Genomic DNA, 24,868 nt, shown 5'->3' on the forward strand with positions numbered 1-24,868 from the left:
GTCTGACTGCTATTTGGCAAAATAATAATCCTGAAGAGCAAATGGCCAGAAAAGTGAAGCCCACTCACATTCATGGTTCCGTTGATCTCTGCCACTGACTCATCATCTGTAGGGAACTGGTAGATCTGGACTCCGTTGCTGACAAGCTCGCTGGTGATTTTGATTTTGAACTTGGTTAGCTCACTCTTAGAAATGGCATCTGATTTGGCAATGATGGGGATGATGTTCACCTAGGGAAGGGAAGAGCAAAGGGGCATCATTACTGGAAATCTGAAGCTCAGAGTAGGTGACCTAGGACTTCTACCAGCTGCCAGAGGGAGCAGTTCAACCCAATAGTCCAGACCTGGCCCCCTCCATAGCCAAACAGTAGTATAATAAATGACGATGAGTACTTACTGTTGCTGGGCACTGAACAATAAGTGCTTTACATGGATTAACACAATTAACCCTGGCAAAAAACCCTCACAGAAGGTATTAGTACCACTATTTTACCAATGACAAATTGAGGCAGACAGAGGCTAAGTAGCTTGTCCAAGGCCACAGAGCACACACATAATGGAAGTGGGATTCAGATCCAAGTTGAACCTCATTTTTCAGTCTGTAGTCTTAACCTATCAGCTCAGATCCAAATTGATGAGCTGTGTGATATCTTAATATCAAGGTTATTGCTTTGGTGATTTCGAAGCAGAAGGATGACAATTGGGAATCTGCGGTGGACAAGGGGAGAAGAGGCCACTCCTTGCCAATAGTCAACTGTCCCAACCCATCTTGTGGGGGCTAGCCCTAAGCCAGGTGAAAGAGACCCATGTGGGAAGTGAGGCAGGGCAGGGCTCCATGAAGATGCATATACGACCCTCTTTCCGGACACTAAGGAACCAACCCACTGACATGAAGACCACCCTCTGTTACTGATTTGATCTGTACTGTGCTTAGTCGATCAGTTGTGTCTGACTCTTTGTGACCCTATGGACTGTAGCCTGCCAGGCTCCTCTGCCCATGTGGCTTCTCCAGGCAAGAATACTAGAGTGGGTTGCCATGCCCTCCTCCAGGGGATCTTCCCAACCCAGGGATTGAACCCAGGTCTCCCGCATTGCAGGGGAATTCTTTACCATCTGAGCCACCAAGGAAGCCCAAGAATACTGGAGTGGGTAACCTATTCCTTCTCCAGAGGATCTTTCTGACCTAGGAATCGAACTGGGGTCTCTTGCATTGCAGGAGGATTCTCTACCAGCTGAGCTACCAGGGGAGCCCAATTTGATCTGAGATTTAGCCAAAAAGAGCTTCACTGTCAGTCTCCTGATTAATTTCTGTGTAAAGAAAGCAGAAGCAGATGTGCAATTTTGTACAGATGCAAGAGAAAGGCCTGATGCTGCCCTGAAGCCTGATCCACCTGAACCTTAATCCTTGAAATTCCTCCGAGAAGGGACAAGGCTTTTACTGCTGTGAGGTCAAGCAACTGGAAAGGCACATGCCTGAGTGAGACAGAGCAGAGCCAAGTTCAAGTTCACACAACAAGCACAGCTGGTCCTGCCAGCACACTCCAATGGGCTGGTGTGGAGGGTGCTTGGGCCCTGAAAAGAGCTCAAGACTTGAAATTTCCCCCTTCTTTGCTCTTTGCCTTTGGAGTGCCTCTCCAGGCTGACGCCGCAACTTCAGGTGTTGGTCAAAGAAAGACTGGACCTTGGAGGCAGGTTTTTGAGGCATGGAGGCTGAAGCCCTTGGTGAGGTAATGCAGCAGGCAGTCAATTCTTGTCTCTTTTCACCACGTCCCCCATCGGCACGCTGTAAACACAGGCTGAAGTTTGCCTACCTAACTCAGCCCACCTAGCAGGCTGCCTACCACATGGCTCCGTGCTGCCTCATTCAAGACACACAGGGCGTGGCGACGTTTCCCGAGCAGCACGTTACCCGCGGGTGGTGAACTCATTGCTGTGAAAAATGACAAATTGCTCCTCTTTTGATGACAGCTGAAACTCAGTGATTATAGTGAAGGTGCTACTAAACAACCACATTTAAAGATTTCTTTTTTTTTTTTTTTGTAAAATAAATTCCCTGGAGTTAGAGAGAGCTCGGTCTGCAACCCAGATTCATTACAAGTTGTCTTGAGCAAGCTATAACAGTGCTTACCACACAGCATTACTGGAAGAATGAAATAAAAACAATACATATATAGGACTCATCACAGTGCCAGGCACATATGAGATGTTAAGGGAGGAAATGTACTAGTAATGAAGCTTTTTCAAGAATCCCGTGGTCAATTATCTTGCACAACCAATAATCCTTTAACATGATTGTCTAATTTATATCTGATGTGGGACTTGCATTTTTCAGTTTATCTTAAAGCAGGATGTGTCTGAATCCCACAGCCATCTTCCTTGGGTGTGGAGGCAATGTAAACTGGCACCACAGAGCCAAGTTCAAATCTAGGCTCTGCCAGGAGCTGGCACTGTGACAATGGGTATGTCTCCTAACCTCTTAGAGCCTCAGTTTTCTCTTCTATAAAATAAGAGTAATGATGGTGTTTGCTTTACGGGGTTGTTGTGAGGATTCAATGAGACACTCCACAAGGCACTTTTACAGTGGTGACATATAATAAAGGTTTAACAAATGTTAGCTGCTATGATAAAATTATTATTGAAATTAAGGATAATAACTTTTGAAGTCGAGCTTGCATGTTTGATTCCAGTATAGGTCAGTTAACATTGTGACAAAGGAAAAAAAAAACACCTTTCCACCACCCAAAGTCTGAGGCCCTAGACCCAGACAGCCATCTGTCCTGCATCCACCTTTATTCCCAAGATGGATCAGGGCAGAAGACAGCTCAATGCACACTCATGCCCGGCGCTGGGAAAACATCACAAAGCATACGACTCAGGTGCTGGAGCAATTAACACCATCTTTATGGAGGGACAGGGAATGAAGAGGAGGATGCCAACGCCACAGAACCTCTGCTGGACTCTGGCATCAGTGTGGCACAGGAGACCACCAGGAGGGGTCCAGCAGGCCCCACCTCCCACCCACCCTTGCCCCTACCTCCCTACCTTACTGTCCAGCTTCTTCATCGTCACTAGGTCCAGAGACTTCAAGGAATGACCCGTGGGGGCGATGAAGTACAAGCAGGCGTGGATGCGAGAGTCATGGTAGGTGTGCAGTACCCTGCGGATCTTCAGCTCCTCCTGCAGGTAGGCCTCAAACTGGGCATCGATGAATTCCACAATGGGCTTGTAGCTACAGGGGAGAGTGGGGAAATGGTCAGACCCCTTCAGACACCTGGATTTTGTTAGGTTTCAAAGTTCTTTTTGAAGTTCAAAATGCCCTCGGTAATCTGACTCCTCCCACCTGACTGGATTTCAGTGGGCCTCTACTCCTGTCAGATTAGCCACCTCTTTCGTCCCCACATGAGCCAACTGTGTGTTCATCAGTGTGCTTTCTCTCTGGAATGAGCACTTCTCTCTTCTCATCCCAATCTTGCCCTCCCAGGCCTCAGGACTCAGATGAATGCCCATCTCCAAAATTCCCCAGTGATGCCAGAAAGCCCTTCTGGGCCTCGGGAGTGTGTGTGACAAAGAATTATGCTACTGGATGGCTTACTGATGCTTCACAAGGATTAGTGTCCCCTCAAACAGACTGTGTCCTTGTGAAGGGCAGGGACAGTGAAGGGCCCTTCTGTCCCCCATGGAGCCCAGATGCAGTGTGGAGCCCCCTGGCAGCATCCGTGGATGGGCGGGCTGGGCTCATGTCTTTGCTTCCCGTGTCTCCCCTGCAGCAGCTAATACTCGAGCTGGGTACCCAGGGGTGGTCAGGATGTCTCCTTGACCCACTGCTGGGGAATCTTCCAGAATGCACTGGGTTCTTCTCAATCTTTCTGGGTTTGAGGCTCCCCTAAAATATTTTTCTGTTCTCATTTCCTCTAAGGTCGTGATTTTTTTCCCCTCTGTGGCCACATGGCATGCGGGATCTTAGTTCCCTCCTCACCAGGGATTGAAGCCACGCCCCCTGCGTTAAAGTGCAGAGTCTTAACCACTGGACCGCCAGCAAAGTCCCTAAGGTTGTAACTTTGAAATCTACTTTGAAACTTTGGTAGAGTCTTACCCACACAACCTCAACACGTGTGTGCACACCTCCCCACCCCCAAGCTCACTGAGTCCCCAGGCACAGAGCTCCTGTGTGGCTCCAAGTCTTGGTAAAGAGTCAGCCAAGAGTCAGTCCTCTGTTCCTCTCTGTCCGGGGAAGCTTCTTCCTTCTCTATGGCCCCTACAGCCTCTTTCTGCTCTAACTAGGTCAGCTTAGCCTCCGCCCTGCCTCAGTTCTCATCTCCCTGTCTGTCCGCTGCCTCTCCATCCGGGGCTTCCTCCCTTCAAGCAAGAAGAAGTTTGCTATCTGGTCCAGGGCAGCGGTCCCTAACCATTTTGGCATCAGGGACCAGTTTCGTGGAAGACAGTTTTTCCAAGAACAGAGGTGGAGAGGCAGTGGGGCGGGGATGGTTTCAGGATGATTCAAGCGCATTACACTGGTTGTACATTTTATTTCTATTAAGATTATTATTACGTCAGCTCCACCCCAGATCATCTGGCATTAGAATCTGGGAGATTGGGGACCCCTGCCAGATGGGGAGTCTGCAGAGACCACCACAGGAAGAGAATGATGGAAGGAGGAGCCGGGCTCAGCCAGTGCTTCTCAGCTGCAGCAGCCCCCTACCTGAGCCTTTTTGAAAGATTCCCCTAGTAGAGAAGAGAAAAGAGCTTTTTAAAAAAGAAATCACAGAATTCTAGATTCTGAGAGCTACATACAGAGAGGGCCAGGTGCATGGCACCTCTGTAGCCCCAGAGAAAAATCTAAAAATATAGTCCTTTCTTTCTTCCTTTGATCCCTGTGAGCCAAACACTGTTCTGAAGGGTAATAGCATCAAAGGATCACTTGGTTGCAGGGATCCTTAGAAGGTTCCTGAAGAATTAGTGGGGTGGGGAGGAAATACATCCCTTAGGTTTGTTTAATTAATTTTTGGGTGACTGGCTCATTTGAATGATCTAAATATGGTACGCCTATATTTTTTCCTCCATTATATAACTTTTTAACTTTATTTTTTGCTATACAGAAGGGATCCAAGGAGGACACAAAGCAATGCATTTTTAGCTTTTTACCCCCTGCATCTCTAGTGACACTAGAGATGGGTCTATCTTTCTGCTAACACCTCTGGCCCTTAGGGTCTCTGAAGAGAGGCATCATCAGAGCAGCCAATCCACCCACAGGATTTGGTTCAGTCTAATCCTAAATGGATAACTCATCTTTGTCTTATTCATTTTTACCCTGCTTCCGACATTTTGTTTTTTTTAATTTCAGTTTTATTGAGATGTAAGTGACATATAGCACTGTATAAGTTTAAGGTATACAGCATGATGATTTGATTTACATACATCATGAAGCGGTTATCAGAATAACTCTAGCAAACATCTATCGTCTCACATATGTACAAAATTACAGAAATACAAACAAAATTTCCCTTTTGATGAGAATTCAGGATTTACTCTCTTAACTTTCATATATAACATACAGCCATGTTAATTACATTGATCATGCTGTAAATTACATCCTTCTTATTTATATACCTTAGAACTAGAGTCTTATTCATCTTTTTATCCTCAGTGTCCCACATGGTATCTGGAATATAGTAAGGGTCCCACTCCCACTCCCATTGGCTTATCTTCCCTCAATGGCCTTCTCTCCCATCCCACTCTGTCATGCTCACTGGACTCCAGTCCATGGTAAACAAAATCCCTTACTCCCATAAGCAACCACGTCACAAAAATGCTTCCTTCTTAAAAAAAAACTGCTTCCTTCTGAGGGACACCTGACTCCCCTTCAAAGATGTTGCTTCCTTCATATCCTTATCAACTGGACATGTCTACATCCCTCACATCCCAAGGCAGCTTTTTTCCAGCCTATTTTCCCTGGCTTACTATGATCTGCTAGAAAACCCAGCTCCAATATATTCTACCCCTCTTTCTCATGACTGTTTATCTTTTACTTTTCAGGGTAGGAATTCCTTTTTATCTTTTGGCCATGCCAGACGGCATGTGGGATCTTAATTCCCTGACCAGGGATCAAACCCATGCCCCCTGCAATGGAAGCTGGGAGTCTTAACCACTGGACCACCAGGGAAGTCCCTTCAGGGTAAGAATTCCTTAGCCTGGGGTCCACAGACCTTGAAGAGGTCTATGGATAGAATTCATGATATGAACTTCGATAGGAAAAAACACATCTTTTTCACTAAGCTGTAACTGAAGTTTAGAGTTTCTTCAGGTACAAAAGTAGGTAATGCAAAGGAAACCATAAACAAGACGAAAAGACAAACCCTCAGAATAGGAGAAAATAATTGCAAATGAAGCTACTGACAAAGGATTAATCTCCAAAATATACAAGCAGCTCATGCAGCTCAGTGTCAGATAAACAAACAACCCGATCAAAAAACAGGCAGATAAAAAAAAAAAAAAAAACCAGGCAGATGACCTAAACAGACATTTCTCCAAAGAAGACATACAGATGGCCAATAAACACATGAAAAAATGCTTAACACCACTCATTCTTAGAGAAATGCAAATCAAAACTATAATGAGTTATCACCTCACACCAGTCAGAATCATCAAGAAATCTACAAACAATAAATGCTGGAGAGGATGCGGAGAGAAGGGAACCTTCTTGCACAGTTGGTGGCAATGTAAATTGATACAGCCATTATGGAGAACAGTATGGAGATTTCTTAAAAAAGAAATGGAACTATCATAAGTCCCAGCACTCCCACTACTGGACATATACCCTGAGAAAACCATAATTCAAAAGACACATGTACCCCAGTGTTCATTGCAGGACTATTTATGGTAGCTAGGATATGGAAGCAACCTAGATGTCCAGAGACAGATGAATGAATAAAGAAGTTGTGATACATATATACACAATGGAATATTACTCAGCCATAAAAGGAACAAACGAGTCAGTTCTGCTGAGGTGGATGAACCTAGAGCCTGTTATACAGAGTGAAGTAATTCAGAAAAAGAAAAACAAATATCATATATTAATGCATATATATGGAATCTAGAAAAATGGTACTGATGAACCTATTTGCAGGGCTGGAATAGAGACGCAGACATAGAGAATGGACTTGTGGACACAGTGGGGGAAGGAGAGGGTGGGACGAATTGAAAGAGTAGCACTGAAACATATATATTACCATGTGTAACATAAATAACTAGTGGGAAGTGGCTGTATGATGCAGGGAGTTCATCCCAGAGCTCTGTGACAACCTAGAGGGGTGGGGGGTTAGGGTGGGAGGGAGGCTCAGGTGGGAGGGGACATATGTATACTTACGGCTGATTCATGCTGCTATATGGGAGAAACCAATACAACATTTTAAATCAATTATCTTCCAACTAAAAAAATTTTAAAAACCACACTGAGATATCACCTCACACCTATTAGTATGGCTACTATCAAGAAGACAAGAGAAAAAAGAAAAGAAGACAATTTTTATCCATTGATCCGTTGTTCAATACTTGGATTGTTTCCATGTCTTGGCTGTTGTGAACAGTACCACAATGGACACAGGAGTGCAGATATCCCTTGAATATCCTGTTTTCATTTCTTTTGCAATATGTACTCAGAGGCAGGACTGCTGGATCATATGGTAGTTCTATTTTTTATTTTTAAAATTGTTTTCCATGATGACTGAGCCACCAGCGGTGCACAGGTATTCCTTTTTCTTTACCTTTGCTAACACTTGATTTCTCTTTTTGGAAACAATATAAGGTGTCTATCCACAGATGAATGGATACAAAAAGATGTGTCTAGTAAAGTAATTATACTTCAATAAAAAAATAAAAGTCATTCCAGCAAAAAAAAACAAAGTAGGTAACAGTCTACAGTAACTTCAGCAGTGCCTGTGATTTCATAACCAATAGAAATTACCAATATTTTTTGTTTCCTATTACAATTGTTGCAAATATCTCAAAACAGCATTTATAATCATGATCTCTAAATTATAATAGTTATTAGACCTGCATATAGCTGTTGTTATGTCAGAGATTAGTAGAGAAGGACACAGATTACTATATCACAATTTTAAAATATTTTGGTAACTGTATTTTTTTGATGGGCTTCCCTAGTAGCTCAGCTGGTAAAGAATCCACCTACCTAATAAAGAAAAAAGAAAAAGAATCCACCTGCAATGCAGGAGACCCTGGTTCGATTCCTGGGTCAGGAAGATGCCCTTGAGAAGGGATAGGCAACCCACTCCAGTATTCTTCAGCTTCCCTGGTGGCTCAGCTGGTAAAAAACCCACCAGCAATATGGGAGACCTGGGTTTGACCCCTGGGTTGGGAAGATCCCCTGGATAAGGGATAGGCTACTCACTCCAGTATTCTGGCCTGGAGAATTCCATGGACTGTAGAGTTGATATATTTTAGGCAAGTTATTCTGAGCCCAGAGGCCTCACTGGTTTAAGGGGCCAATAGCACAAACAAGCCCAGTCTAGACACTATTTCTTATTCATTTCAGATGGTGATATGTATTATGAAGACAATAAAATAGGATAATGGGATAAAAGATGGCTGAGGGCTCAGCTACTTTAAATACAGTGATCAAGGAAGGCTTCTCTGAGGACGTGGCGCTTGAGCTGTAAGGATGAGAATGACAGTCATAAGAATCTGGGAGAAGAGCATTCCAGGCAGAAGGAAAAACAAATGCAATGGTCCTGAGGCAGAAACAAGCTTGACAAATCTGAGCAAGAGAATTAGGGAATGAGGAAGAGCAACATACTGTTCACAATTGCTCAAAGGTGGGAACAACTCAAAAGTCCATCAACTGATAAAATGTGGAATACCATACAAAGGAATATTACTCAGCCATGAGTAATATTACTTTTCAGCTATGAAAAGGAAGAAAATTCAGATACATGCTGCCACATGGATGAACCTTGAAAACATTATGCTAAGTGAAAGAAGCTAATCACAAAAGGACAAATAGTATATGACTTCACTTCTACGAAGTACTGCTGCTGCTGTTAGTCGCTCAGTCGAGTCCAACTCCTTGCGACCCCATGGACCACAGCCTGTCAGGCTCCTTTGACTATTCTATGAGGTACTAGAATAGTCAAATTCACAGAGACAGGAAATAGAATAATAACTGGGAGCTGAGAGGAAAGGGTAATGGGAAGTTATTGTTTAATGTGTTTCCTTTGGGGATGATGAGAATGTTTGGGAACTAAACAGAGGTAGTGGTTGCACAACACTAAACTTATTAGATGCCACTAAATTTGTTCACTTTAAAATAGTTAATTTTATGTTATGTGACTTTCACTTCAAGAAGTACAAAAATAATAAGAGATGAAGCAAGTGAGGTAATGGAGACAGATCACATAAGGTCTTGTGGGTAAGATTATAGTAAGGGTTTTTTGTTTTTTGTTTTTTTTTGCTGTGAAGAGGGTCTTCTGTTCCATACTGCTTTCTAATTGATTGCTGTCAGATAAGAAGTCTATGACTTTCTGCATATTTATTTTGAAATTAGCTACCTTGTCTTTCAGTTGATTATACTGGATTTTTTAAATAGAGATATTACAGAAAAGTAAGAGTTTTATCTTTCAATTGTTTTCTTTCTTGATAATGTTAACCAGTCCCTTCTTGAAATACTGTCCTTTGGCTTCACTGCCACCATTAGCTCCTACCTCTATAATAACTCTTCTTTCTCACTCACCTTAGCTTCAGTTCTTGGCCTGTTTCTGAGGTTCCATCCTGGACCATCTTTTGTGGTCATTCTGCACATCACAGGCATGTTAACCCTGCGTGGTTCCATTCACTGTCACGGCCTCAGTTACCACTGGCTCCTATCACACTTCATAGACACCCAGAAGTCACCCCAGTCTCCCTCTCCCACATGCCAGCCCTCTGTGCAAACACAGCTATCAGAAGCTCCCCTGCTGGAAACCCAGAAGACCTGGTCACAGACATCATACTCAAACAGTACCATGTCAGGCATCAAAGCCAAGATAACACAAGGTCAGGTCTACTGGAACAGCGCTCAGAGTGACAACACCTCATTTACTCCATCTTTCCAATCACCTCTTCCCTCTGTGCTCATCGCTATTCTGCTCTCTCCTCGTGGACTCACTATCCCTCCAAACTATGTCCACTGTGCCCTCTGAAACTCCTGAACCACGCTGAACAAAACTGCCACTCAGAGTGTGGTTCCCTAACTGGCAGCGCTAGCATCATCAGCAGGCTTGTTAGAAATGGAGACTCTCCAGTCTCCAACCCAGACCCACAGGATCAGAATCTATATCTTGTTAAGAGCCACAGTGGCTCATATGCTACTTTAAAGTCTGAGAAGTAGCATATGCCATCTTCCTCTTTATAGAAGCTGCCAATCTCTTCATGCTACTGGAAACCTAATTCTCTCCTGAGGACCCCACTGCCTAGCAGCCCTCTCCTGTGTAGGCTCCTCATTCTCCCACAACCTGTGTACGCTGGACTCAGTGCGGTGGGCATCCAGGCAGACTCTGAGCACTTTTAGACCATTACTCCTCTAAAAGTGAAAGTGAAGTCGCTCAGTCATGTCTGACTCTTTGCGACCCCATGGACTGTAGCCCACCAGGCTCCTCTGTTCATGGGGTTCTGCAGGCAAGAATACTGGAGTGGGTTGCCATTTCCTTCTCCAGGGAATCTTCCCGACCCAGGGATCAAACCCAGGTCTCCCGCATTGCAGACAGGCACTTTAACCTCTGTGCCACCAGGGAAGCCCAAGAGGACAGTATTACTCCTCTACCTTTGTGTAAAACAACACTCTCCATTTGAGACCTGTTCCATCCTCTTCTGACCCAGTCTTTCTTCCTGTTCCGGGTGACTGCAATGTGCTTGTGGACAAGCCATCAGCCTTCAGCCTCTTTATTCCCTGATGGCCTCAACTTCCCCAACCTCCAGACCCTTCCACTTCAGCCACCTCCACACCGGACCATTTGCCAGGCCAGCCCCACCCAAGACAGCCTCTAACTCTCTGACCACTGCCGCACATCTTTCCAGCTCTCTTATGTCTCTGATGGGCCTAAACTTGATCTTTCACCTCATAGAATCCTCTGGTACCTTGGTCTCTCCATTATCCCACAGGCTATCAGCCCCTCATGGCCTCATCTTCTTCTTGGCCTGGGCTGACGCCTTAATCAATGGCCCCAAACACTCTTTTATGAACTCCTCTCCCACTGCACCCTCCTTGCCTGGCCGAACTGCTGGACTGGATACATTTCAGTATCTTCCCTCTGCTCCTAGACCACTGCTGAAGTTGACTAGAAGCAAATCACAAAATGTGGGGTCTTGGCGCCCAAATTCCTGGCCTCCAACCTCATATATGCCTTTAAAACAATATGACATCCCTTTGCTTGGGCTCGATTGGCTCCTTCCCACTGCTTTCACTAACCAGGCCAAACTGTCCCCACTTTCCTCAAGCTCCAAAACTCATCTGTGACCCTTCCCTCTCACAGGACAGTGTCACCTTCTACTTTATCAACACAATCAAGGTCACCAGGCTCATACTACCCCAACCTGCCTCACTCCCTCCCCTTCTCTGTGCCCCTTAGTCTCTGAGGACAAAGCATCCCTCATCCTGTTCAAGGTCCATCAGCCCTGGTGCCCTTGATCTCATTCCTTTCAGGCTCTTTTGAGAACCTGTTATCTATCAGCTCCTCACCTCCTACTGACCACTCCCCCTCCCTGAAACCTATGAACAGGCTTACGTCTTCCCTCTGCTCAAAAAAAAAAAGATCTTTCCTCAGCCAGTCCTCCTCAACCACACATTTCTCTCCAACTACGGCCCTGTGTCTTCTCTTTCCTTACCAGTCAAGTCTCTCTTTTGCACCTACTACAGGGCCTGACATATAACAGGCACCCCATAAATATTTAGTGCATGGATGGAGATGTTTTTTGAAAGAACAATCTACTCATTTATTGATTTATTTTTACTTCCTCTTCATTCCTCAATACACTGTAGACTGGTTTCCACCCTCACCAGCATCCTAGTTAACACACTCAATGGATACTTTGGGGATTTTTGTTGCTGTTTGAAGTATAGTTGATTTATGTTGTGTTCGTTTCAGATATACAGCAAAATGAATCAGTTATGTGTATATATGTGCGCATGCATGCTAAGTCACTTCAATTGTGTCTGACTCTTTGCAACCCTGTGGACTGTAGCCCGTCAGGCTCCTCTGTCCATGGGATTCTCCAGGTAAGAATACTGGAGTGGGCTGCCATTTCCTTCCCCAGAGGATCTTCCCTACCCAGGGATTGAACCCACGTCTCCTGTGCCTCCTGCGCCTCCTGCATTGGCAGGCAGGTTCCTTACCATTTGACGCCACCTGGGAAGCCATATATAGATATATCTATAAATACAAATATATCTTCTTTTTAAGATCGTTTCCATTATAGGTTATAACAAGATATTGAATATAGTTTCCTGTGCTATACAGTAGGTCCTTGTTTATTTTATATAGTGTATATCTGTTAATCCCAAACTCCTAATTTATTCTTCTTTGATGACCATAAATTTGTTTTATATGTCTGTGAGTTAGATATTTTTAGCTTTTTACATTTTATTTTATTTATTTATTTTGGCTGTGCAGGGTCTTCATTGCTGTGTAGGCTCTTTTTTAGTTGTGGAGAACAGGGGGCTTACTTGCCCCAAGGCATGTGAGATCATCCCTGATCAGGGATCGAATGGTGTCTCCTGCACTGGCAGGCAGATTCTTTACCACTGAGTCACCAGGGAAGTCCCTATTTTAAGTTTTAAATGATGAAAAGTTAGGTGTTTATTTTTCCCATCAATGTATATATTGATTCATCATTCATTCAACAAATGTGTACTGAATACCTACTATAAGACAGCTGGCTACCTTGTACTCATCTTGCAAAACTTGAAAACTTAGCCCAGTCATTCCTGATCACCTCCTCTCCCCTTTCCACAGCCTCCAAACTACATACTCCCACCACCAGACTTGATTGCCTGTTCCCACAGTCCTTCTCCACACACCTCTGTTACTGTACTTACCATATTATGTAGAATTTGTGCACATATATTTGCCCCTTCTATTAAACTGTGAGTTCCTTAATTAGAGACTGTGCTTTATTTCTTAGTATTCCTGGCCCTTCACACTGTACCTGGCACACAGTGGTGGTTTAGTCACTAAGTCATGTCCAACTCTTGCAATCCCATGGACTGTAGCCCACCAGGCTCCTCTCTCCATGGGATTCTCCAAGCAAAAATACTGGAATGGGTTGCCATCTCCTTCTCCAGACATACAGTAGGCATTCAGAATTTTATAACCTGAACTAGATCCCCCATGTCAACTGGTTACTATGTCTTATGGATTCTTTCTCTTACATCAGGCCTCCTCCTGTCTATCCTTGAAGCTTCTGCTCCTGTTCAAGCCCTTTTCATCTCTTCCATCCTCATAAAATTCACCCATGACCTCCCTGCCTCCCTCTGCATGCTGCTTTATCTTTTGCCCAGCTCAGAAAAGCTTTTTAAAGGAGCAGTCTACACCCACTGTATCTGCTTCCTTTGAAATTTTTTTCAATTTTTTAAAAAATTTACTCGTAATCATGCAAACAATACATGTACTTAATCTACCATTCTCAGAGGTAACTACTATTTTTAGTTTGATTATCCATACAGACTTTTTTCTATGTCTCTATAAACAGAGAGAGGGGTGGGGAGGGAAGGATAGGGGGAGAAAGGGAGAAATGTTTGTTTTATTGGGAAGGGGTAGATTTACACAAATGGCATCATGATCTGTGTATCATTCTTCAACTTCTTTTTTTCACTTAGCAACCTGTTTATGTGAGTATGTATAGATCTAACTTGTTCTTTTACATGGCCAAGTACAGGTCCATGGTATGGCGGTATTATAGCTCATTTAATTGCCCTCTTGGTGGAAATTTAGACTGCTTAAAATTTTTTTCATCCCATAACCAATGATACAGTGAACATCCTTTCTGTGGGCCTTTTACGAACACGTGCAATCATTTCTCTAGGCTGTATACATAAAGATGGACCTGCTAGATCATAAGATACTCACATTTCTTTTTTTTCATTTTTTATTTTGTTTGGAAACGAGTTCTTTTAGAGTGAAATGTTTTGATGGTTAAAGAATAATTCATTTTGAGACTTAAAAACTTGATATCTACTGAATTTAAATTTTTTTTTTTTCTGTTCTGGGTCTTCGTTGCTGCGTGGGCTTTTCTGTAGTTGTGGAGAGCGGGGGTTACTCTCTAGTTGGGCTTCTCATTGCGGTGGCTTCTTTTGTTGCAGAGCACAGGCTCTAGGGCGTGTGGGCTTCAGTATTTGCAGCTCTCAGGCTCTAGAGCACAGGCTCAATAGTTGTGGCACACAGGCTTGGGTGCTCTGTAGCATGTGGGATCTTCCCGACCCAGGGATCAAACCCATGTCTCCTGCATTGGCAGGCAGACTCTTTACCACTGAGCCACCAGGGAAGCCTTGATATCTATTGATATTGATGGTTGTATTAGTCAGGGCTCTCCAGAGAAACAAAATCAATAGGATGTATATTTATCTAGAGAGAGAGATTTATTTTAAGGAATTAGCTTATCACATTTAAAATTTTAAGAGATACTGTCAAATTTGCCCTTTAAAAAATCTGTATCAATTTATACTCCCAGCAAGATGAATGAAATTAGCTGGTATTAATGGATATTGTATTTTTATGTTTTATTTTTGCAAATCTGATAGATGAAAAAAATACTTCATTGTTTCATTTCACATTTCCCTGACCATTGATGAAGCTGAATGACCATCATTTTATATATTGATGGTCCATTTACATTTCCCCTTCTGTCAACTACTTGTTTCTCACTGAATTGTAGAAGCTCTTTTTACATTTTAGAAAAACACTTTGTCTGCTATATGAAAAAGTGAAAGAGAAAGTCACTCAGTCATGTCCAACTCTTCGTGACCCCATGGGCTATAGCCTGCCAGGCTCCTCTGTCCATGGAATTCTCCAGGCCAGAATACCGGAGTGGGTAGCTGTTCCCTTCTCCAGGGGCTCTTCCCAACCCAGGGATGGATGTCTGCTATATAGGTTCCAAATATTTTCTCCCCATCTGTAGTTTGGTTTTGCTTTTGCTTATAATATCTTTCAATAGACTATGACTGAAAAAATGCACAACCTAAAAGCTGAGAATTATGTTTTACTTGGTGGACAAAACTGAGAACTTAAGCCTAGAAGACACCTTCTCAGCTCTAAGGGACTGCTCCGAAGAGGTAACGGAGGAGACAAGATATCCAGGGGGTTTTGCAACAAAATCCAGGTAGTCAGACCATCAAAAGACTACTGCTAGTTAAAGAAAACCAGACATCTCAAGTTAATGAGTGCAGTACTTTTCTATGTATGGGAAGAGGCAAGAGTCTGGTGGGGCTTATTGAAATCATGCCTTTGACAGGCATCTTAACTGTCCAGGGCCAGTATACTGCTTTTCTCCATCCATCCTGAGTCCCCTCGGAATGCACTGTGTGTGGTCTCAGTGGCCGCTGCCTTGATGCAACATCCTTTGTTTACTGATAAGGCAGGCGACATTTTTCATCCACAAGACAAAGGTTTTGTTTTGCTTAATTTTTAATGAATTTAAATCTGTCAGTCTTCTCTGACTTTTGGATTTTGCATCACAACTAGAAAAGCCTTCTCTACCCTCCAAAGTTACAAAAATATTCTCCTATGTTTTCTCCTCGTATTTTTAGAAATTGTTTTTAATCCAACTGGAATCTATTTTGGGGACTGATACTTGTGTGGGAGGGTCTCATCTTATTTTTTCCTGATGGATGACCTATTTTCCCAGCACATTTTCTTGAATAGTCCATTCTTTTCCTTGCAAATGACAAATGCTAAATTCTCACAGAAACAGGAATTTGATCTTGGACTCATTTTTCTGTTCAATTGCTCCTTTTGCTAGTCTGATGCCTGTACTTCCTTATCTCCCATTCATTCATGGCAAACTAGTTTCCACCCACAATACCCCTGGTATTATTCTTAAGTGTATTTATTAATGACCTCCATTCATATTGCCAAACCTAATGAATATTTCTCCTTTTTTTTTTTTTTTGCCACACCAAAAGGTTATGTGGGATCTTTAGTTCCCCGACCAAGGATGGAACTTGTTGCCTCTGCAGTGGAAGCTCAAAGTCTTAACCATTCGACCACCAGGGAAGTCCCAATATTTTTCAGCTTTTACCTTCCTGGACACTATTTATCATATCCTCCCATATGCTACATGATACAACTCTCCCTTGATTCTTCTACCAATAAAAGTCATGATCATAACAATATCTTCTGTTCATCAGTTACCCTGCGCCAGGCACTGTTTAAGCATTTCCTACATGTGGAGTATGCCTCACACATCACCCTCTGGGTAGATATTAGTATTATCATCATCTCCCCTTTACAGAAAACTGAGGCATAAAGAATTTAAGCGCCAGACTTCCCTGGTGGTCCAGTGGTTAAGAACCCGCCTGCCAATGCAGGAGACACGGGTTTGATCCCTGGTCCAGGAAGATTCCATATGCCTGTAAGCTGCCAACTACTGAGCCTGCACTCTGAAGCCCGTGCTCTGCAACAAGAGAAGCCACCACAACTAGAGAGTAGATCCCACTCACCGCAACTAGAGAAAGCCTGCGTTCAGCAGAGCCAGCACCGCCAAAAATAATTACAAAAAAGAATTTAAGTGCCGAGTTGTCGTGTGAGCCCTGACAGTTGTAACTTGCATTTTTTGTAACTCAAGTGCCTGATTTAAGCTTTGATTTCAAAGGCATCCACTTCAATAAGACATTACTTCAAGGATGGCTATCTCGAATAAACACATTGCCAGCCACAGAAAGATAAGGAACCAGCCTTCCCCACCCCCTCACCTCTCCACCCCAGGCTTCTTTGTTTTAAAGATCTTGGTGAATTTTTATAATTGACCATTTAAGCCACTTGCTTTCTCTCTCATGTTTTAAATTCATCAATAAAGAGCAAGCCTGCAAAACTACAGGCCACCCACCCTCACCCACCCTTGATCCCAGGGAAAGCAGAACCCCTGGCCCAGGTCCTCTCTCTCTCTTTCTTTACCCTTGACCCTCAACCTTGCTGTGTGGCCCCAGGTATGCCTTCTCCTTTCCAGGACCTGTGAGTAATAAACCCCTTTTCCCCTTCAAGTTGCCTGATGGTTGTTACCAAGGGTATCTTGCAATCATAAGAACCACAACACTGGTTATGGATAGGGTGAGACCCAAACAAAACACCCGTGCAACATCCTTAAATTAATAGGTAGCAGGATGGGACCAAACCCAGCTCTGTCAGAGCCCAAAGCCTAGGTCCCTAAGCACGCCTCTTTTTCCAGCCTGTGCTCTGTCTCCCCCTCCAGCTCCTTTTGCTCCAGCATCTTTCAAATGGTGGCCTTCCCATTTCCATTTCCCGTGGGTATATATTTAGGCGTGCTATTGCTGGCTTTTATGACAAGCTTGTGTTTAACTTCTGAAGAGACTCCCACACTCTTTTCCGAAGTGTCTGTACCATTTACCTTCCCGCCAGCAGTGTCATGAGGGTTCTGATTTCTCCACATCCTCACCAATACTTGCTGTTTTCTGTTTTTTGGTTATAGCCATTCTAGTGGGTGTGAAGTGATAACTCGTTGTGGCTTTGATTTGCATTTCTTGAATGGCTAATGATGTTGAGCATCTTTTGATGTTTTTATGAATCATGCATGTATATTCTTTGGTGAAATGTGTATTCAGATCTTTTGCTCACTTGTTTAATTGGGTTGTTGTCTTATTTGGGAAAAGCAAACTTTCTTAAAATACACTGGTTACAAGTCCTTTATAAGACATATGATTTGCAAATGTTTTCTCCCTGTCTGTGACATGTCTTTTCAATTCCTTAATAGTGTGAATCTTTTTAATTTTAATGAAGTCCAGTTTATGGTTCTTTTTCTTAAAAAATAGTGCCTTTCCCCAGGCTCTAGCCTTCGTCCCTGCTCTCCTCAGTTTACCTCTGCATCCTGGGTAAAGCAGGGCTTTCTGATGCTCTATTTTAGTGCAGCTGCACTGACCTATCTATGCCCTCCTGGCCTTGTCAGAATGGAGAAAACATGGCTTTTTGGTACAAATCCCTGGAACTCACTCTACTACTGTTCCCCAGCCCATTTCCCGGAGGCTTCTCATTCCTACTTATTCGAGTTTGTGTTATTTGATATAAGCATGTATCATACTTATAATTAGGAAAAACAGTAAGCATACTAAAAATATAAAAGAAGCAGATTAGCCTCTAAGGGGTTCTATCAGTTCAGCCCTCCCAAACCATCATTATCCAGACATTTTCCAATGTTAGGCGTATCGAACGTATGTTACTGAGAACCGTAAGATATTTAATTGAGGAGATGCTGAGCAATCTGCAGCTGAGATTAATCACTCATATTGTGACCCAAATATCCCCTTTCCCCAGGGTTTAATTTATTCTCCCCCATACAAGATTAGCACAATAAGCAAGCCTATAAAAAGCAGAGGTGTCCTTCATCTAGAATTTCAAATGGAAAACAGAATTCAGTTCACATCTTAAGGAGCTAAACATATCTATTCATTATAAGGAAATGAGTGTGGCTGTTGTTATTTTAAGGGAGAAATAGAAAAATTGGGGATACAAATTTGCTAAGAAGCAAGGGGATTCTCAGAGGATGAGCAGACACTTTGCTCAAAATGATGAATGACCTTTTCTGCGAAGAGCATGTGGGATTACACATGATTTTTAGTTAAATGCAGATGGTGTCTGACCCTCCCCACCTCAACCCAGCCCTCATCCTGTCCTCATCTGAGCCTCGCTCCGGCCCTCCCTGGCACACCATTTTCAACCGCCCACGGTCTCTCCTCCCACCTCTTTGCTTATTCCAACTCAGTCTCTTTCCAGGATGTCTTTTCCTCCATCTGCTGACTTAACATCCCCAGGCTTTTGTTTTTAGCACAGTGTTCACCTCACTCAACTCCACTCCCTGGATGATCTTATTTACGTCTGCGGCTGGAACACAGTCCCTCTACCTTGATAACCTAAGTCTTTTGCCAGGACAGGCCTTTTCCTCACCTCAAAAGCCTGCACATTCAGCTGCCAACCGATGAAGGGCGCCTCCTCTCTCAACAGGCCACAGGCATCTCAAGCTCACCGTGTCCAAAACAGAGCTAGTTCTTTTTAAACCTGGTTCTATTTGAGTCCCTCTTACCGAATGCCCCCACCATCTGTCCACTCTCCAAAGCCAGAAATCTCAGTCTTATTCTAGGTTCTTCTTTTGCCTTCCCGACCTCAACACCAAGCCTCTACCAAGTCCTCTTGAGTTACCTACTCAACAGTTACCCCATCTGTCTCCTCTTCCCTGTTTTACCGCCGGCCTCCATCAAATTGGTCCAACAGTCTCCTAGTTGGTCTTCCTGCTCTCCAGCCCATGTCCATACTATCCCAAAGCCCCTTCTTCAAAGGCCAATCCAACCACATCATTCTACTTTGTAGAGCTTTTTATTCTATTAACCCCTTTTATTTATTTATTCTATTAACCCTATTTTATTCTATTAACCCCTCCATCATCCGGCCCCTTCTTACCTCTTCAGGCTCATCTCCCCTCACTTTTCCCCCAGCTCATGCCAAGCACCAGCCCAGGGACAGAGTGGCTATCACAGGGACCTAAGCTTATATGATTTGAAGGGCCCTCCAAGAAAGAGCAAACAACACAATGACTAGAAATTAGTTCCAGGGCTTTGGAGGGGCGTGGGCAAGTGAGGGTCCTGAAACAACCTTCACTAGCTCCACCCCTGGTCTAGCCGAACAGAACAAGTGCAGTCCCCTACAGCATACCATGGTCTTCCACAGCCTTTGCCTTCATACAAGCTGTTGTCCCTCTCTGGAATGCCCTTTCCAAACTTCCCTTGTCTGTCCAGCAAAATCGTTCACCCTTCAAAGGCCAGGTCAGGCACACCTCCTCTGTGCAGGCCTCCCTGAACACCCCTCCCCCCACCCCCTTCCCCACCCCACACCCCGCCCTGAGAGCTGACTGTTCTCTCCTTCCCGTTCTCATTGTAACACTGTACCCTGTCCTTTACAGAGGAGGTCACCTCAAAGGAACTTGTTGATTTAAGACCAGGCTTCCCCGTGACTGCCTCGAGGTCAGAGACAAAGTCATTCCTCTTTAGATTGTTAGAGAGCATGGCAGTACCTGGCACAAGGTAGGAATTCAGTAAATGTTTGCTGAATGAAGGAGAAAGACATCCTCCTTTCAGCAGAGCATGTGGAGTAGAGCACTGAAATAGACAGGAACCCCGGCGGAAGGCGGCGCTAGTGAGCTCTCTGCTGACAAGAGGTCTGGCAAGAACCCGGTGGTGAGCTCCTCCCCGTGGGCTTCCCACCGGCCTCCCCACCCCACTGCCTCCCTTACCTGTCCTCCTTGTTGATCTGGTCCCCGAAGCCCACCGTGCTAACAATTGTCAGCTTTAGCCCCACGTTGCTCTCTTGAAGGTCATAGGTATTGGACCGGAGCTGGACACCCGGCTGTGTGTGGGTGGCTGGCTCCCCCTCGAACTTGGTGTTGAACAGGGTGTCCATGAGGGTGGACTTGCCCAAACCTGTCTCTCCTGAAAAATGAAAGAATGAACTGTGATGCATTCATGCATATTTTGGATGTATATTCACTGACATGGGAGAACATACACAGTAAGACACTAAGTGAAGAGCGCCTAGAACTAGACGGACTAGGTGATCTCAGTTAAGTGAAAAGGAGTCTAAGGAACTGCAGCAACGTATTGGCAGTAGTCATCTCAGGATAGTGGAATGGGGGTAATTTTCCTTTTAGTCTTCATATTTTTGTACTATTTGAAAATTGAGCGTGCATCATTTTTACACTCAGAAAAAGAAACCGTGTTAAAAGGAGATGATGGAGAGGCAAAGTCATGCCTAAGGAAAAGACTGGAAGGGCATACAGAGCACTCTTACCAAACAGTCATGTCTGGGTGGTGGGGTTGTGTGTGGTTTTCACTTCCTTCTTTATGCTTTTCTATATTGTCCCAGTTTTCTACAAGGAACTTGTATAGCTTTCATAAGAAAAATTTAAGGGCTATCTTCAAGTTTAAAAGAAGGGACAGAAGTCCCTCCTCAAATAAATATCCTCTCCTCTCAACAAGCTCCCCCCATTCCCTGCCAGCCCCAGACAGCAGGGGATGCACATCCCAGTGGGGAGACCATTTTTAGCTAATGGGGAGGGAATTCAGCAGGCCACAAATTATCCTTCCCTTTAGATTTCAAACAAGCCAGTCATTTGTTTGTTTAACTAACAGGCTGCAGGATACTAATAAATTCAACCACTGGAATTTCAAAGTCTTGGCTTTCACACTAAGGAGTGGGGGCAGGGCTGTGGGGACTGGTGAAGGTTCTTGGAGGTTATTCCTGAGAGCTGAGAGCTGCAACGTATATTCAGCCACTGCCAGGAGCCAAGGACTGCGCTTTGGAGACCTGGGCTGCCCTGTTATCATCATCCCTCTGCTCCCCTTCCCCGCTCCCATCCCTTGAAATATAAGAATTGAAACAAGTATACTATCAAGGGTGAAACAGATCACCAGCCCAGGTTGGATGCATGAGACAAGTGCTCAGGGCTGGTGCACTGGGAAGACCCAGAGGGACGGATGGAGAGGAAGACGGGAGGGGGGATCAGGATGGGGAACACATGTAAATCCATGGCTGATTCATGTCAATGTATGGCAAAAACCACTACAATATTGTAAAGTAATTAGCCTCCAACTAATAAAAATAAATGAAAAAAAATAAATATTTCATTGTGGAAAAAAAAAAAAGAATTGACAGGTTTTCCCGGTGGGGAGCAGGGGGGAGCGGGTTTGCCTCGGGCAAATCGTGGCCTGGCAAGTCCTTTTTTGTGACCAACAGCACTATCTCCAGGGCAGTCCAGGGCTGGGGTTATAGCTGCTCAACCCATAACCCATAAATGGTCCATCTCTCCTCCACCCTCTGGGTGTGTCTAGCTTTGCATCTTGCAAACCTCTTTCATCCCGAATAATGAGCTATGAATGCAGGAGGTGCTTTTAAAAATATCTGTCTATTGCAGACAGGGAACAGACTTATGGACACAGTGGGGGGTGGGGGTGGGTAGTGGCAGGAAGGAGAGGGCAGGATGAATGCAGAGGGTAGCATGGAAACATATACACCAATATATGTAAAACAGATAGCCAGTGGGAATTTGCTATTTGACTCAGGGACCTCAAACCAGGGCTCTGTGACAACCTAGAGGGGTGGGATGGTGTGGGAGGTGGGAGAGAGGCTCAAGAAGGAGGGGACATATGTATACTTATGGCCGATCCATGTTGATGTAGTGCAGAAACTAACACAGCATTGTAATTATCCTTCAATTAAAAACTAATAAATTAAGAAAAAAAATATCTGTCTCTACTGAGCGCTCTCTGTGTGGAGAGATTGGTGAGACAGAGGGAAAACAAGGAGAACATTCAACTCAGCCTGGCTACCCGGCCCCCCAGCCCGATTTCATAGCCAGGTCTGACTAATGCGGTTGAGTGCCGGGGTGCAGGGAAATGTTCCTTGCACAGATCACATTTCCAGCCAGGATCTGCTATACCTATTAGCAGCAAACACTCTCTCAAAAGAGGCCCTTTCTTTCCCTCCCTAAGAGCACCAGAAGTATTCGGGTCCCCAGAAAAATCTGGCAAGGTGGGGGGCCTCTGCCATGGGAGGTGGCAGACTAGGCCGAGCAATGGCACACAACATCCACCTCCCCACCCGAAGTGGGGCGCAGCTCCACTGTAAAGGGGCCAGCACCGCTGAGCTGGGAAACCAGGGTGGCTCCTCCCCCTAACTTGCCTTCCCTAGGGCGCTGAGGCTCAAGCTACATTTTAGCCCGTCTTTGTTCATGCCTAATAAATCATCCCTGTACACCCCACTTTCAGACCCTTTCTCCTGTTCCATGAGCTCTTTGCTGAATGGCCTGAGATGTGGTAGGCCCTGACTCCCCAGCACCCAGAGCTGGCCCCTGACTCCCTGATCCTAAGACTTCTCTGAGAGCAGGGGACTGGCAGCTTCTAGGACTCCCCAGAGCGCCCAGCAGAGGCTCACACAGAGCCCTCAGGAGCAGTAAGCAGAGGGAGGGGCCCACCCTGTTTGTGCAGCTGGAGAAAGGGAGGCTGGGCGGGCTGGGCAGGGCAGGGCAACAGGGAAAATGACCATCCGGATGCCTGCCAGCGCAAAAGGGCTGTGGAAATTAGACGCTCAATGATGAGTGTCTGGAAGAAAAGACCCAGCGGGTGTCTAGGGAATTGTGATGAATTGCAACACGAGAAGAGGGCAGAAAATCAAGAACTGGTCCCATTGCTCTCAGTGTTCCCGCCCAGGTTGCCATCAATGTGGAGGCTGGTGGGGGTGAGGAACTAACTCTGTCCTTCTCCACGGCTGGCACAGACCCAGCCTAAGCCGGGATGCTGTCCTGGGCTGAGCATTGAGGGTGGGAGGGGAGCCTAACTCAGATCAGGTCAGCAGATTCCACGCCCCTGCAGGAAGGTGGGGACTTGGCTGTTACATTCCAGCAGGAAACCTGAGGAGTCCCCAGGGGTCAATTTGTCTCTCCTGCTCCCTCCTCAAGAGTGGACAGCAGGCTTTCTTAACCCTTTTTAAGTCATCTCCACCAGTAGAGAGGATTTCCTCTCACTTGGCTTAATGTAGATAGGAACCTGGAAACACTAGATTTTTTTTTTTCAAGATTTCATTTTAAAACATGGAATATGAAATCTGCTTTTTCAAGCTATATTCCCTGTGATAGTCTGGTGTTGACCTCTCTACCCCGAGTTCAACACCACTGTGACAAAGAAAAGCTTAACCCTTTTCCTCATTTGCAGTTAATGTTTGCATCCTCTGGTACCTCGTGCAGTTCAGTTGTTGCAAGTGGTTAAATGCAGAGTCCCAGGCGAGTTATCACTAAATGACTGTGTCACCTAAGCCGAGCCCTTCCCCCTTTTCTGGATTCCAGTCTCTTTTTCCATAAAATAAGCAGGTTTGAGTAGTAATAAGAAAAGTTATTGCTTCTGGAGCACCTACTTATGTGGGCACCACTGTAAATAAATACCTTATATATATTTTCTTCTGTATTCCCCCAAATAAACCTGTGCATTCAGTTTCAGTCCAGTAGCTCAGTCGTGGCCAACTCTTTGTGACCCCATGGACTGCAGCACGCCAGGCTTCCCTGTCCATCACCCACTTCCGGAGCTTGCTCAAACTCCTGTCCATCGAGTCGGTGATGCCATCCAACCACCTCATCCTCTGTCATCCCCTTCTCCTGCCTTCAATCTTTCCCAGCATCAGGGTATTTTCCAATGAGTCGGTTCTTCACATCAGGTGGCCAAAGTATTGGACTTTCAGCTTCAGCATCAGTCCTTCCAATGAATATTCAGGACTGATTTCCTTTAGGATTGACTGGTTGGATCTCCTTGCAGTCCAAGGGACTCTCAAGAGTCTTCTCCAACACCACAGTTCAAAAGCATCAATTCTTCAGTGCTCAGCTTTCTTTATGGCCCAACTCTCACATCCATACATGACTACTGGAAGAACCATAGCTTTGGCTAGACAGACCTTTATCGGCAAAGTAATGTCTCTCTGCTTTTTAATACTTTGTCTAGGTTGGTCATAGCTTTTCTTCCAAGGAGCAAGCTTCTTTTAATTTCATGGCTGCAATCACCATCTGTAGTGATTTTGGAGCCCCAAAAATAAAGTCTCTCACTGTTTTCATTGTTTCCCCATCTATTT

General features: G+C 44.7%; 1 protein-coding gene across 5 annotated transcripts in view; it reads right to left on the reverse strand.

Moving 5' to 3' along the window:
* The window catches only part of SEPTIN6 (septin 6), a 75,307-nt gene that overhangs the window by 27,937 nt on the left and 22,502 nt on the right, over positions 1-24,868 (reverse strand). For all 5 annotated transcript variants that reach the window (XM_043458018.1, XM_043458015.1, XM_043458014.1 and 2 more), the window contains exons 3-5: positions 20,493-20,688; positions 3,042-3,228; positions 69-230 (exon numbers count right to left, since the gene is read on the reverse strand). In XM_043458018.1, coding sequence (XP_043313953.1) covers positions 69-230; positions 3,042-3,228; positions 20,493-20,688 — 545 coding nt within the window. The remainder of the gene's footprint in view (positions 1-68; positions 231-3,041; positions 3,229-20,492; positions 20,689-24,868) is intronic.

The sequence above is a fragment of the Cervus canadensis genome, chromosome X (assembly GCF_019320065.1).
Source record: "Cervus canadensis isolate Bull #8, Minnesota chromosome X, ASM1932006v1, whole genome shotgun sequence".
Taxonomy (NCBI): domain Eukaryota; kingdom Metazoa; phylum Chordata; class Mammalia; order Artiodactyla; family Cervidae; genus Cervus; species Cervus canadensis.